Here is a 16,888-nt window from a genome sequence, read left to right on the forward strand (position 1 = left end):
GTGATAATTGTCATAGATCCTGCTGTTATTCCTTGATATTTAATGTAGATCATTTTAAAACACAGAATTGGCAAAAGTCAATGATTCCAAGATTAATGATGTGTGTTTCTTTTCTAAAATATGTGTACAATTACCTTTGATATAAATAAAGGAAGAGAAAACGATTACCGTTCTCTACTTAGTGGAAGAAGCTGATACCGATTGAAACCGTAACGTCAAAGAACACTATCAACAGAGAGCATGAAAAGCATGCACTCCCAAATATGTTGATTGCACTCGACAGTTTCGTAATTTGCAATGATTTTAATTTTGATATGAAGACTTTACCAGATTTTTCTCACTGGCTATCCTGGCTATTTGAAAATAATTTTGTACATATTAGGTAAAAGAATTTATAATGTCCCCTTATTTTGTTGTGTAATGGACTGCTGTATTAAGAGCTATAGAGCAGACAATTTGACCTTACTTCAGATGTATACCCATTAAACAACTGCTAGCTTCGCTTAGTCGTTTTCATTTCCTTTATATCAAATTTAAGTTGTTGAGAAAACCAAACTGAATACATATTTTACATATTATAGATTTGGTAATTCATTCATTGCACTTTCAGAAGGTGGCATCGTGCACTCGGGTAAAATTCGTTGTGCCTACTTGAATAAATGCCAAAGTCAGTGTTCTTTGGATTAGTTCAGGCTGATTTTTCGAGCACATGGGAGCAGCCATTGTGGCCAGCTGTGGGCTTATATGATGTACAATTTCCACGAGTGCAATATGTCGAGAAATTTCAGTGAAGTACATGAAAGCAGCATAGAGGTATGCCAACATTCTCTCCATGGTGTGTCTTTCAAAGTATTTATATATTTAAGGTGTAGAAGTGAGTATATATACATTTAATGTGTAAGAATTGAAGTGTGTGTGTGTGTGTGTGAGAGAGAGAGAGAGAGAGAGAGAGAGAGAGATATTTGGACTTTTAATGTATTTTTTTTAAAATTCAGTCTTATCGCTACAATGTATGCAGTGTGGCAGTTTATAGTGATGTCTAGCACTTTGGCATCATTCCGCAGACGTGTGGCATCATGTCCCACCTAGTCACATTATCCTGACACCAGGCTAACCAGTCCCAACACTAACCTGTTAATGCTGAGTGCCAAGCGATGCAGCTGCTAGTACCATTTTGTTATAAGTCTTTGGTATGACTCGGCATGGGTTGGAAGCCGCATCTCCTGCATCCGAGGCGGATGCTCTAACCACTAGGCCACCGGAGCGGTCAAGAAAAGACAGTTACTGAATCATTTCAAACGGCGATTCTGTATAGATTGGTATGAACCACAATTTATCTACTCACGTGCTATAATGTAATCAGTATAACTTTAGTGTCTGCTCATGTCCCTATACCTATGTAGATACACAAGTTACACACGTCATATTCAGATATAACATACATGTACGCCAATCTGTACATGCATATGGTCATATTTGCAGGTAAAGAATTGTAACGGGTACAGAAAGAATATATCTACTTTTAAAAATGGACAATATTCGTATATGTGTAAATGAGGAATTCCGGTTTTGACCATACTGTTCGACTTTGTTAACTAAGAAAAGTGTTAACCTGTGCAACAAAAGGTGAGTAAAAGAAATCATGCAATCCATCGTCTGTATTATAAATCTCATTAAAACTTCAACATACCATGAAAATACTTAGTTACATGTAACATTTAAAAGAAGGTTAAAACATGTCTACAATATAACTCTCTCTCTCTCTCTCTCTCTCTCTCTCTCTCTCTCTCATATCGGTAGAATAACCTATCCTGGTATCTGTAAGCATCTACTTCCGTTTCCGTTTAATTTTTTTCACATGTCAGCTCCAACTGAGTATTTTTAAACAAACAATAGCAATCTCAGTGCATGACAGGTAACACGTGACAACTTTCCTTTTCAGTTTATGTGCAAGGTTACAGTGTACAGCTAAGGATGAGTATCTCGGATACAACCAGAATACATGAGAGGGTGTCCATTTCGGAAGACAACATCAGCAATCAGGTAATACATCTTGTGGGCTTACACATGCTCCCACCTCCCTCCATCTTCCAACACACAAACATTCATCCATGAATCTATAGCTTTTACAGTTGTCTATCCCTCCACATATATATATATATATATATATATATATATATATATATATATATATATATATATATATATATAAAGAGAGAGAGAGAGAGGGAGATATATATAATATTCGGGGAAGGAGAGACAACTGAAAAACTATAGATTCCTGGATATACATATATATAATTTAAATGGCACGATATCTTTTAAATGTTTTATTAGACTTTATAAGATATGAAAACTTAAGGAAAACTGACTAATTAAAAGAGTACAAATTATGTCTTCAGTGAACAGCGCCAATAAATATGTATGTGCACCTACATGTTTATTTATATAAAGACATCGCTACGTCACAGATTCCTAGTAATAAACGAAAGAAAGAGATAAAAAGATAATAAGCGACAGGCACGGTATCGATTTTTCCGTTCATGTTTGGTACTTACATTCAGTTTGACCTACATTTTCATATTCAAGTATGTACTCTTTAATGCAGCTACTAAATAAACCTTAAAGACGAATAAAATGGTCGTTCCTCTACCTACCTACCCGCCTATCAACCTACCTGCCTACCTACCTGCCTACCAACCTACCTATCTACCTATCTACCTGCCTACATGCCTACCTACCTACCTACAACTGCGTGTATGCATTCATACATACATATGTTTGACCAACCATCCATGCATTCATCCATCCATTCATCAATCAATCGATGCATAGTTACACATAGTTTAATGTACTGACTTTAAAATAGTTCCAGCCCTTCTGTCTAAATTTCAGTGTAATTAAGCAGGGTAATTAAGCTTGTGTAACTATTGGTAATTATAGCATTTACTGCCGAGTTTTCCCACTTGCATCCATTTTAATATTGTGTTCATTGAGCGATTTACGTACCTGTTATTTTTCAACAAATTTTCAACAATCGAAGAAACCACGGCGAGGCCTTAAATACAATGATCGAACCAGTTTTATAGATTTATGTAACAGTTCCATACTGATTCATGTGCAGAGTGAATTTCGTTTCGTCGTTTACATTCTTGCACATGTTTTGATTTTCATGGAACTATGAAAAAAGTTTTTGTCGGTGCTTGAGAAGAACCGTTTCCACCAGCTTTCTTGCAAACCATTATCAAGTTCTTTTGCGAATGAAAAATCATCGCTAAGCCCAGAGAACAAATGTGATCCATAACAGAATATATTCAGAGAGAAAGCAACCCTGATTACGTTATCTATGTTATTTGTTTTGCATACATAGTGGTCAAATAATATAATATTTTTGTAATTATTACATCTGTTTTAATAAAACGTTGTTAGCTGTAACGTACAATGTCGGAAATAGTCATTAAATCTTTTTCATTGTCTCATTCTTTGATGCATAAAGATTTTACGAAAAATTAGCTCACCTTTTCTGGACAAATGAGCAAGAGTATGTGTAAATAAGGAATAAATTGCAAAATGTGTTTGCATCGCTGGAAAGATATAATATCAAAACATACCTGGAGAGAGTGCGAGAACGAGAGAGAGAGAGAACGTGCTTTTAAATGTTTAGATTTATATAGGCAGACATTTAAATGTTATTATGGAAGTTGTAGATCAGATGCACTGATTTATTTTATACCTTGAAAGGATGTGCAAGAAGGTGGACTGAACATTTTTAAAACCTCTGTGTTTGTCTCTGGTGTGGTGGCCGGTGCTGGAGTTCTTGCCTTGCCAAATGCCGTCAAGGGATCAGGTGAGTTAAAGGAAGTATATATATATATATATATATATATATATATATATATATATATATATATATATATATATATATATATATATATATATATATATATACACACGTATATGTGTGCGTGCGTGTGTGTCTCATAATAATGCGAAAGTTAGAACAATAGTAGGGTAGTAGGGAGGTTTAATTTCTGAATATTCAGCCTGAATATTTATTTTTATCTTCGTGATATTATGCAGCAAAAGAGGGAAAGCTATATGCAAATGTAATGTGTTAAAACTAAGCTATATATTGAATGATTGTCACATAACTGTGTGGAGAAAACCTTTTGACTACAAAAATAAATCAAAGTTTTAAACAATGTTGTAAAACGTCAAGTGAAAAACCTCCATTTGTAGTCAGGTTTTACTGAGTGTTCCCCTTGAGTTGTTGCGTGAAGTGCATGGTGCCATACACAATTGGTTAGTTCTCATGTTTTCAATTAACTTGAAAATGCGTATGAATAACTTTCATCTGAATCTGCAGTTTGAAACTTAAAACAAAACTGTACATGCCTTTTATATATTTTTTGTATATTGCAGGTGATATTGGAATCCTGTTAATGTTTCTTGCATGCCTCATGTCCGCATACACCGGGATCATTCTGGGACGCACATGGTTGTTAATTTTAAAAAGATACCCTCAATATAGAGAAGCACGTGCCCGATACCCCTATCCATTAATTGGAGAAATTACATTCGGAAAACTTGGAAGGTAAATCTTTTATTTGGATTTGGGTTTGTTGTGTTTGTTTGTTTTTCAACGTAGCTTTTAACAAGTTTTCAGTCGCTACGATGTCAACAGAGTAGCAGTTTATAGGAATCCTGCCGCAGACATGTAACATCAAGCCCCATCTAGTCACATTATCCTGCCACCAGGCCTACCAGTCCTAGCAGTAACCTCTTAATACTGAGCGCCGGGCAAAGCAGCTGCAAATATCATTTTTTAGTCTTTGGTATGACTCGGCCGGGGTTCGAACCCACGAACTATCGCATCCTAGTCGAAAGCTCTAAACACTTAGCGATATATATTGATCATTTTCTCTTCGATTGTACAGCAATTTCAAACTTAATTTCGTACTCTCAAAGCAACTGAGAATGATCATAGTGCTTAAATAAAATGGAGGATGAAACGTTTAGGGTTCGAAAGGAGAGCTTTACGCACTAAATTACTCTGGTTGTGATGGTTGTATTGATTTGTGTTGTGTGATAATATCGTGTGTTGTTTGTTCCGATCCAATTTAAAGTCATTTCTAATTTATTGATCTTAAATGTTCACGTCCAGATAATACAAAAAAAAAAAAAAAAAAAAAAAAAAAAAACAAACCACAAAAGTCATAAGAAATTTGTCAAATAATTTGCATCAAACAAATCATAGACGTATGCATAAGAAGATTGCTATAGTTTATATACGATATCTTAAAAGTCAAGTTGGTAAACCGGATATCGATGCGCTGCTGCTGGAACACTCGACCATTTGCCCATGGAGAGAGAGACAGAGAGAGAGAGAGAGAGAGTTCTGGGCTCCCTTCAAAGAAGGTGTCACTCATAACGGTGTAGATACAGCTACATCTTGGGGAAATTGGCGTTGCGGGAGGTACTTCGGGATCCTGTAACGACACGAGCCTCTTTGAGATTCCGACGAATGAATTAGCGTGTCCGCGAATGGACCAGTTTCTTAGGACATGGGCAAATAAGGACATACGTCTAGTACTTGTGCTCTGCCAGAATCTCAGTGTGATGCTCCATCGTTCCTTACAGACTATCGTCTGGGTCTATGTACGTCATTAAGTAGACAATTCTGCCAGATCATCTCATTTACCCTTCCAGAAGGAATCCTTGGAATTTGTCTACTTCGTCTAGTTCGTCTATCTCACAACTTACCGAGTGTAGTTTCTTTTGCTGACTTATGATACAAGGGAAATGTATAGAGTTTCGCCTTTTGCTCATAAGGGTGCAATCTTTATTAAATAGTATATAATTGTAATACCGAAATAAATGAATTTAATCTTAGTATATTTTGATAGAAAATTACTTTTAATATAATTTAGTTCAAAATTACTTTTAATACAACTTAGAGAAAATTTCAATCTTATTAATTTTGCTGAAACAAATTCTGCCCTAATAGAGGTATCACCATACGTTTAAATTTTCCAACATATGATCTATATTTTTTTGAAATAACTAATTCCAGAATATAATTTCAAAAAGGGGATCACCTTATATGTCTCTTGTTATTTGGGCTATTTGGGACAGTAAATATAAAGAATTCAGCATAGCTTTTGTTGAATTTTCTGGACATCAGGTCTCTCGAACATACCAGCCTTGCTCTAGGTTACTCAAGTCAATCGCATCAGGACCGATTTGCTACTCAGAAGGGAAAGATTACTACGCCAAAAATTAAATGGCATACCTGAAGAAGAAAAAATTTGTTTCTTGAACACTGCTGAATAAAATTTATTTTAAAAACAAGCGCAGAATAACATCTAGCACTGGGCACAGTACCTGGCTTAATGAATGTGGTAATACGTTTAAGGAAAATGAAATTGAAATGTGTCTGATTTTAGTATAACGTAATACGCATGTGATTCATTATAAACACCATTGATTCTGGGTTGGCATCCTTTCAACGTGCAATAATTTGTCTCCCTTGGACTGTGCAACGTGAATCGCCAGGTTTGACCACAAATGTTGGAAGAAAAAACACTAAAATTTGAATAGCTTCAAAATTATATATTTCAAAAACTTCTATAATATGAATTGATTTTGTTGTGGGTTATTACAATATTTCAAAAATGATTTTAAAAAGCATGCTTTATTATATAAACAATAAGAATGAAACAAAATCTTTGTGGTGTCTTATTACTTAAAATATACATAGATAGTATTGAACAATCTACATCATGCTTTATAAAAATTAGACTGTGTTGCCATTCAATAAAGTATAACAACAGATATGCTTGATGCCACAAGAATTAATGCTTCAGAATACACAGAAAGCAATTAACTGTTATTAACTGTAATTAACTGTTCAAGTTATTTGATGGCAATGGATCTGATGAAGAGAGAACACGACAAGTAAGTGTTGAAGAATTGCAGAAGAGAAGTATTGAGTTCAACGAAGTCAGATCAATGGCACTCGACCACGTGAACGAAAGATTTCGAGAACAACATTTAGTTGCACATACGCTAAATAATTTAAATGATACGTTTGTTTCATAATATTCTATTGAGCCCGATGCTAGTTATTAGTTATATTGAGCCCGATGCTAGTTATTAGAAATATAGACAACATAAATTTAATGTTGGTTACCAATTTCTGACGTGCAAACAACGTATGTGCAGTATTTACTGCATTTGCAATAGGTGCTGGTGCGTATGGAGGTTACTCTTATCTTTAAAATAGATACCATGAAACAGACTCGGCTAATGTTCCACACGGGATTTAAATTTAGAAAAATCGAGAAGAAAACGTAGATGGAAACAGAATGCATATTTGTGTTGTATCTGGTGTTCAGAATGATCGTATAGGATCAATACAGTTTTGCCAATGAAAATGACGTCAGTAATGCATTTGGAACCGCATTATATGATTGTAGGTAGTGCTACCAATTGTGGACAATGTTTCCTAATAGAAATGTAAGAACTTCTTTGACTTTATTGTCATTATCTTTCAACATTTACAAACAAGAAGGCATACAACAGGAAATGGAATTTTAGTCATTAGAAGATAATAATAATAAATCCCGGTGATAATTAGATAAAGGACTCGATTTCTTTATCCATCTTTGCCAGGGAACTAATACTATATTTCGGAGAGGCGGTAGTGCAAAATGGCAACCATCCTCAGCAAGGTACAATTAAGTGCTAGACATTACAATATCAACGGAGGTCCTACTGCAAATTTATAATTCTGTTACAATTTTACTCCAAAAATAAAATCTTTGGAATATGTTTGAAATGGTAATGATTTTGTACATTCAGTTATTATACATGAAACAGTTGAACAGTTAATGTTGACATCATATCAGCTTAATGCAGCCTTTATCAACGTGGTTTTATACATCTTGTAAGGGTAGAATGTGATTATATTTTGGTTTACTTTCTTTCTGTTATAAAAGGTTCCACATATTTCCTGAACAGAGTATTATTCACCAACTTAAGGAATATTTTTTCTGTTTGCTGTAAGTCGCAAACATGTATTCTGCGTATAATTATAACTCTGTTTGTCTAATAAGCTGTTATATGTTTCTTTTTGGTTTTAATGATAGCCAATACACAATTTTAAATTACGATTATGAATAACACATTTTATAATCTTCCATCTTTAACGTTCACAATAATCGAAGTGCTGATAAATCTCTGATTCTCAATTCATTGGTCGATATCTATCTACATGTTAGATAATTAGCAGGCTAAATCTCCACTGTTGTCTTTACTTACATTGTATGCCTAGCATATCACACATGTCTTTAGCTATCGTTTCAACTTCATTTCTATTTATTATGCGTACATATGATATTCTGATATACAAAACTGCTAGTCTTGCTCTTTCATCTACTTACTTTATTAGTGTAATCGATAAAACAAATTGATTTGGTTGATTGTCGGGTTGTGAAAAAAATTGTGTCAAAGAGATAAATGTGTTGAATGTAGCAAATGCTATAGGTTAAATATACTGTTCTGACATGTGATGACCGCCATCGTGACTATAGACGGTTGGGTAATAATCTCAAAACCTTATTTGAGGGATTGAAAGGGGTCGCTGGGTCCGTGAGGGTGGATTCTTGGTGGTCCATTAGTATGCCCCCCTCCCCACCAGATAATAAAGTTACTAGTTGCACCTTCATATGATAGAGGCGTCGATGGTCGTGAAATAATATATTTATTACTAAGGATGGATGCAATAGCTTAGGGTGTGATCTCATTGCGTGGGGAGGAGTTGAGAAAAAGGAACAGCAACTGGTGGCTCAGGAAAAAAAGTTTGGTGGGTTAAACTAATATAGATTTTTGGTGGCTGAAAATTGCAGTTAATTATTGTTGACGATAGACGCAATAGCATTGGACGTTGATCCAAAAATTATTTATTTTTGGGGTGGGGAGTTGGATGTTGATCTCCAAATAAAAAAATAGGTGAATACTATGGATTGGCAGCTTGAAAATAAAACAAACGTTTATAACTTTTTAAGAGTTGGGGGCTGGGTGTTGATCTGAAATTAAATTGGTGAATGGTATAGGGTAATACTTGCCCATGAAAACTTCTCTTCTACTAATAGGTAACGGAAAATTGTTGAAGCATCTGCTGCCAATTGGATTCAAGCCAGGACATGAACCGCAAAACACGGGCAATTCCACAGAATCTAGTCCAACTGACCAACCTAGTGACGTTGTCTTAAATCCTAATGAAGATAAATTTTAATTTATGTGTGGAATAAGATGGAGAAAATGGAATTTCTACTATATTACTGTCAAGCTGCCAAACTCTATCTCGCCCACTTGTTAAGGACATATCCGCCATGCCCAGACCAAATGCAGTAGTTCATGGAAGTTCATATCGAAGAGTGCCATCTTATGCACATGCCAAGGTTACAAACTATTTCGTCTCAAAATGATGTGTGCAGCCTTCAGTGCTGCAAGAAAAGAAAAATAACGAATACAAATTCTGAGTTATATGGCGGCCTATTGTGTGGGGGGGGGACGTGATTGCTGTGATTCTTTCTATTCATAGATTGCTAGCCAGATTTGAAAACAGTGTCATATAAAGCCAAAAGACAGCTGAAACACATACAGTTCAGTATGAACTATCTCAGAGCCCGACAGAAAAGTGTCAATTTCAAGTGTTGGTGATCTTTCTTAACAGCAGTAAAGTACAAGGTGCATGCCAGTATGAATTTTTAATATCTCTTGTTATTGAGCATTGGCGTCAAAACCTTTTTTTTTTTTTAAATTTACAGGATACCTTATGTTTCACTTTCTGGATTGGCAGGTTTTGGAACTAGCACAAGGACCTTCGTGTCATGAATTCAACGGTCCCTTGACAAATTTACTACCACGAATGGAAAGGCTAATGTGGCAGTTTCGACTAGCAAACTGAAAATGAAATTTTAGTTTGGTACACTAATGAACATCGCTTTCAAAATGGAGAAAAATAACATCTGTACTGGGTGCAGTTGTTCAGAAAAAAAGTATCCATAGAGACTACAAACGGATGCAAAGCAGCTGACTAGTTCAACTCGTGCAGTGATACTTAAAAACAGGTTTAATAAGCTTGAAGTCAGAGTCTTTTTGCAATTTTTTATCTTGGCTATCTAACTATTTGAGGTTAAAAATTTAATGGCATCTCTTAGTTGCGACGTATATAGGTCTTCATGACAGTAAAAGTGAAATTTGAAAATCTGCACGAATAATCAGGCTGCCGTCTATCAAATTTAATATTCCAGGATGTTAGAAAATTGCTCCAAAACAAAGAGATTTAGTCAGCTTGTTTCTCGACTTGGAGGAGGGCAGTACATGCAAAAACAAAATGGACTGACTTTTCTTCTATTGTGAGTGTGACTTGGACCAATAGAAACGAAGTGTGGTCGAAATTGAAGGCTGCAGTGTGGTTAAGACGATAGGGTATGGAATTTTTGCGAAGACATCAATCCCACCTCCGCGGGAGAGGCGGGAAAACGACTTGATGGAGTAACGGGAGGAGGGTAGATCCTCGTGTTTTTAGTCATCGATTGGTGTTTCTCGCCGTGTTTCTATTAGGAAAAAAGATGTCGATATCCTGATCATTGATATATTTGACTATTTAGGCGCTCTCTTCCGGTGGTCAAACTGATTTGGCGTTGACTATTCCGATGCATGATGGCCCTCGATTGAATATTGCGATGCACTTAAAGGTTGAAACGGAATTTGAATTACATTGTTCCAATTAAGCGTCGAGTTTTCAAATCGATGCGTTGGAAAGGGCGAAATGGAGAAAATATACATTTTTCTTACTCTTTACGCCTCGTGGCTTTGAAACGTTTTTTGTTTTCGCTGCCGTTTTTATTTAAGTGAAGATGAATGTAGTCCTAAGTCATTTATTCTAATGCACAATGTAGTATGGAGCGCAGACGAGTGCTATTTAATGCAATTAATGAGAGTCCACTCTAACATAAATGGGCGTATCATATATCACTGTCTGGATGCGAGATGATCTGTTGCGACGTAAACAAAATTCGCTTTAAGTTCTTTTTATTGTACTCTTAAAATAAAGCACCTGTTACTACTACTACTACTACCATTATTATTATTACTACTACTACTAATAGTACTACTATTACTACAGGCACTACAGCAGCTTAGGAAGAAAATGATGCTGATAACGGTTGTTTTTCTTCTTCTTCTCATTACTGTGATTATCCCTTCCATTTTGCCAGGCACTTGGTATCCTTCGCTATTAACTTTTCCTTGTTTGGGGCGGCGGTAGTGTACCTCGTTGTATCGGCGGGAAACATCCACAGCTTGGTGCAGGAGTTACATGGGGACTTCCACGCCTGCTACTGGGCCCTTATCGTTGCAGGGACACTCGCACCCTTCACCCTCCTCAACACGCCAAAAGATTTCTGGTAAGCTATAAAATGTTGGATTGATTGTATCCCGCGGAATGAGTGTGATTATTGCGGATCTTTTGCTTCCATTTTCATAATTTTCCCTCGTTACCAAAGTCTTCTGAAACAGAATGCCAGTCGCATAGGTCACTCACGCCATTGAGCAACATAACATGCGACTGTCATGTGTTAGTACAATTTTAGGTTTAAAAGATAGGCAAAAATTAAAGGTTTGTAAAACTTTGCAAATTTGAAAAATCCTAATTGAATATCTCTAGAAGATGCATGGATACATTTCTTTGTTATTCTACGGAGAAAACATTTTGAAATCCAATAATTTCCAATGGTCTCCTCTATGCATCCAAGGAAGCCATAACTGAATGAAAATGGCCGTGTCTCAGTGTCTTTCCTCATCGTGTTAGTATTGTGTACAGTCGTCTATTTGTTTTTTATTTGTTTATTTTTAAATGAAATCATACATCCTTATTTAGATTTTCATAAATTATTCTGGGTTTTTTATGTTATCTGATGTGAGAGGACCAATAACGATAAAGAAAAGTGACCATCATTTAAAATATGAGGAAGACTCACGATCATTTCCTGTCATCTAATGTTTCATCGTTATCATCTTCATTGATAGCATCATTATTGCATTAAGTAAAGTAAAATAAATATTGTTGTTTCATCATTCATGTAGTGATCCATAGTACAGTTACTTGAGTATTATTATATTTTCTTCAATAATCTGAAAATAAAATATGTGTATAACAATTACTTTTTTATCACTTCTAAGATGATATGCTCCCAAGAAGGTTGCTTATTGTGTTGCATTTAAGTTAATGTAACAATTAGTGCTGCTGCTGCTGCTACCACTACTACTTCTACTACTACAACCAAAACTACCGTTGTCATATATCCTAGCCCTCGAGTACGTCCTTTAAATTCTTCTGCGCTCAATAGGTTGTTGGCGTTGGGAGCAACTGCAACTACTGCAATCGCGTGCATCATTCTTCTGGCGAACATCATTACTGACAAATCATCCTATCCCACGGTGAAACACACCACGCCAGATTTCATATCCTTCTCCACGGCATTTGGCACTATGTGCTTTGCTTTTGGTGGACATCCAAGTTTTCCGACCTTCCAAGAAGACATGCGGGAAAAGAAGAAATTCTGGAAAGCCGTTATTGTCGGATATATACGTAAGTAATCTTTCGCACACTTTTCGATCAAGTTAAGAATAATATTTTTTAGTATGCCCGCTTATTAATTCATGCGTGTTTGCATATATTATTTGTTAATGTAATGCAGCCCTCTTGTAGATACTTGAGAATTTGAGGTATAATTGGAATTGGTTTGGAGATATGCGATCATATTCTTACAGGTGTAACTTCGATTTGGAAGACAGGTTTATAAATATATCTTTAAAAAATCGTGGGCACTTTTTGTAATTTCGTGTTCTTTCTTGCCAAACGGCATTAGGATCTTCAGTAAATATCTAAACAAGTTTGAAGAAGAATTACAATGGAAATAATGATATCAATCCACACTAATGTACTTTACTTTTTCACATTAAATATACGAAGATATTTTGCTAGGGTACAAAATGATTACTTTGTCCATTCACGTGAATATCATTCAGTCATGTAATCGGCCAAAATATTAATTTTGTTTGCAAATCCTCATAGTCCAGAATCGATTTCTCGTGACAAACGTTCACTGTATTTTCATCCTTTTATATTTAAATTCCGACTGTTTACCGCCTCATTTTGAACTAAACTTCAATATATTGGCCTGTCTCGAACTTGTTTCATTTTGGCAATGCGTGATGAACTTTGACCATTCGTCATAAAGACCGTGGCTACGATCAGCACCATTTAACAATTACAGTCTACGCAGACAGATAAATGAAACTGCTGATGAGAAAAATTACTAATTGAAGTTTTCTGGTTGTGAAGCCCATTAATTTCTTTGCAGAAACTATGTTGTCAATATTGTCGTTGTCGTCATCAAGTTTATATTATCGATAGCCCATTAAACTGAATTTTTCCCCTCCGGTTCTTCAATTCACAGAACTTATTAGTCATTCCTGTTTATAAGTTATTGAATAGCACGAACTTTTTTAAGGAATACTTGAGCAAGTGTAAGACAGTACTTCATTATTATTATTATTATTATTACTTACAGTGGTGCTAGTCATGTATGTACCTGTATCGACTACAGCCTATTTCGTCTATGGGGATGATATACGAGACAACATTCTTCATACTGTATCAAAAGGTCCTATGAATTACACTATGACCATTCTACTGACTTTTCACTTTTTGTTTGGCTTTATCATCCTTCTAAATCCGGTGAACCAAGAATTGGAGCATTTGTTCAAAGTTCCAGATGGTTGGTATACATATATTCCTTTTTTTCCATCGATTACCAAAAATGTATTCGATTATTAATCGAAGCAATGCGTAATTTCGTTCTCTTGCTAAAAAAAATAACTTTTTATAATGCATACCAATTATTTCTAAAATGTCAGAACCTTTGAGGTATGTGTGTATGTATGGATGGATGGATGTAAGGCGTCCTTCTGAACTGCAGAGTGGAAAAAGCTATATTACTTTTTTTAAATATTCATATAGATGAACAGTGAAGACATTTTTTAAAATAATTTTAAATCTATGTTGTTCAGACAATATGAATGACTGATTTTTTTCAGCCTAATATTGTATTTACATTTTTTAGAGTTTACTTGGAAAAGAATTCTTAGCAGAACAATGTTAGTTGCTGGAATAGTCTTCGTGGCGGAAACAATTCCGCACTTTGGACTAATCCTTTCTCTGATTGGAGGATCAACCAGTACTCTGCTTGTGTTCATTCTACCGCCATTATTTTACTTGAAATTGTGCCGTATGCATCCAGGCCTTACCGCAAATGGAAAGAGTGGGTTCGTTGATATTCCTTTTCATTCCAATGCGTTGCATTTGATAACCTCACAAGCCTGTAATAGACATATCATTCTTATCATTAATCGTTATCTCGTAATTGTTAGAAATTGTTTGGAAAAGACAAATCAACGAAAAACTACTCAACACGTACTCATGACAAGCTACGTATGAGTATGATGTACTCTGAGCATTCAAACGCACTTTACTGATATGTAAACATATCAGTTAGTAACACATATTTATGAGCATGAAAAGGAACATGGTATGCTTATGAACATAAAAATGGGCATTGGTTTACCGATGTACATATAACTGATCATTGCATACTTTTGAGCACACAGTTACATGAGCATAAAATAGATATCGGCATATAATGAGCATTGATGTACCTATAGGTTTAAACATTGCATAGTCTTGAGCACACAATTAAATGAGCATAAAATAGATATTGGCATATAATGAGCATTGTTATACCTATAGGATTGATTACTGCATACTTTTGAGCACACAGTTACATGAACATAAAATAGATATCGGCATATAATGAATATTGATGTACCTATAGGATTGATGATTGCATACACTTGAGCACACAATTAAATGAGCATAAAATAGATATCGGTATATAATGAGCATATGAAGCATTAACTGTATCTTGATTACATAAACGAAAAATGTTACAATCAGTACAACAATGGGTTATATAAATATTATGTTATAAATAGCATGTGTCCAAATCTGGATTATGTAGCCTTCCATAACCCTGCGAAATATGGTTCCTGCCCGTTGGCGACCGCTGCCGTCTCTCAACATAGGGAGTAAGCGATTTCTTACCGAGCAAGTGGCCTTCTCATGTACACTCTCAGTTGAAATATGACTAATTTATTACGAACACAAAGTATTTATTACGTTGTAGAAGGGTTATTATACAAGGCTTCAACTTGCATCTACTCAATGAAGTTGTTTTATTTACGAAGCCGTTTATTTTGTCGGTGAAGTACTGTTACTATGGTGAACCAAGAGGCCCAGCCGGGTCTGATATCGCTTACCTGACTTACATAACTTAACAAGTGACCATTTCACTAAACAGGCTCGTGTAGTATTGTACGAATACGTTTTATGAATGGTTGTCCCCCAAACAATAAATCATGTTTATTTCACCTATGTTACAATAACCTGATAAGATGATTTATAAAGAAAAGACATAATTCAAATGCACAGACACTTATTCAACACCGAAGTCATCCAGATAATGATGATAATAAATAAAACAGGTAAACTAATATTGCTTCAACGGTGACAACACTGTCAGCCAATAAGCTGCTAGATCACCCTATTACCACATTTGGGTCCATCTTAATTTCAGATCCCCTAAAATCTAGATGATATAAGCCCATAACAAATTTTAACCAAATCGAGTCAGAATTTTGGCTTCCAGATTGTTAATATGGTATCCCTATTACATGCAAGATCCCTTCATAAATATGCATAGTTCTTGCTCATTAATGACTGTTTAAGATCTTGACGAAAGAAGCATATATTCCATGTTTCATCAAAACTGGATCACTAGTATGGCTTCCAGTTTGGTAATAACTTCAGCCAATATGGATCGATGTCTATCATTATCGAACTTGTTTGGTAGCTTAATGCCGTAATCGTATATTCTAAGTTTGACTGAAATCGGATCAGAAATATGCACTCCAGAGTGGTTAAAAGGTTAACCAATCAGATGCAATATTACCTTATTAATATCATGCATCACGCTCATAATGGAACTTGTCCGAGATTTTGAGGATTTAAATCCATATTCCAAGCCTGATCGAAATCAGATTAGACATGTGGGCTTCAAGAGTAGTGTCAAGCATTTGTTGAATGAAATTAAACATTGTCTTGTGACAAAAATAAATTGGCGGCATGGCGGCAGTGTGTGAAGGATATATAAACTTGTAATTCTTTTTTATTGCAGGGGGCTGCCGCTTTATACCATGGTCTTAAACATTCTAATACTGGTAGTGGGAATAGCTGCGTGCGTAGCATCGACGTATTCAGGGTTACATGATGTCATTTCCGGGAAGTTTACACCTCCATGTTACATTAACATCACAAGCGCTGATTAATGCTGAAAGAATCCCTAAAATTAGATATTGTTATGTGTTGGTACTTTTATTTTGCTGTTTGGAAAAATGTGTTTTCTCCGCAGAATACAATTTCTACGAAATAAATATATATGGAAATCTCTTATCGATGAAATTCTTATAAATGCAATAACTCTCTCTCTCTCTCGTGGCAACAGTGCACATGATCGCGAAAGTCACATGTAGTTGTTTCACTGCTGAAATTCGAGATAAAAACAGTATAAGCTTTTCAAAACCTATCACTTGCATTTAGGTATTACGGGATTGCGGACCGCATGCAAGAATTATTTACCTCCGAAAATGAACAGCTTCACAACGTCAATCGTATCATCACTCGGCCATGTAGTTGTAG

General features: G+C 35.5%; 1 protein-coding gene across 4 annotated transcripts; it reads left to right on the top strand.

The window, feature by feature from the left end:
• Nucleotides 1-553: 553 nt before the first annotated feature.
• LOC149797252 (uncharacterized) lies at nucleotides 554-16,642 on the top strand. 4 transcript variants are annotated; one of them, XM_089960382.1, is made up of 9 exons: nucleotides 554-813; nucleotides 1,943-2,043; nucleotides 3,742-3,847; nucleotides 4,423-4,594; nucleotides 11,289-11,477; nucleotides 12,420-12,661; nucleotides 13,647-13,853; nucleotides 14,199-14,400; nucleotides 16,368-16,642. In XM_089960382.1, the coding sequence occupies exons 2-9, from the start codon at nucleotides 1,975-1,977 to the stop codon at nucleotides 16,516-16,518; spliced, it is 1,338 nt and encodes a 445-aa protein (XP_089816508.1). In that variant the 5' UTR covers nucleotides 554-813; nucleotides 1,943-1,974; the 3' UTR covers nucleotides 16,519-16,642. The 4 variants fall into 4 exon arrangements, with proteins under 4 accessions (XP_089816508.1, XP_089816507.1, XP_089816505.1 ...); XM_089960381.1 differs by lacking the exon at nucleotides 554-813 and adding an exon at nucleotides 1,054-1,319; XM_089960379.1 differs by lacking the exon at nucleotides 554-813 and adding an exon at nucleotides 1,444-1,626.
• The last annotated feature ends 246 nt before the right edge of the window (nucleotides 16,643-16,888 follow it).

This window comes from Sinohyriopsis cumingii, chromosome 6 (assembly GCF_028554795.1).
Source record: "Sinohyriopsis cumingii isolate HCF-2022 chromosome 6, ASM2855479v2, whole genome shotgun sequence".
NCBI lineage: Eukaryota > Metazoa > Mollusca > Bivalvia > Unionida > Unionidae > Sinohyriopsis > Sinohyriopsis cumingii.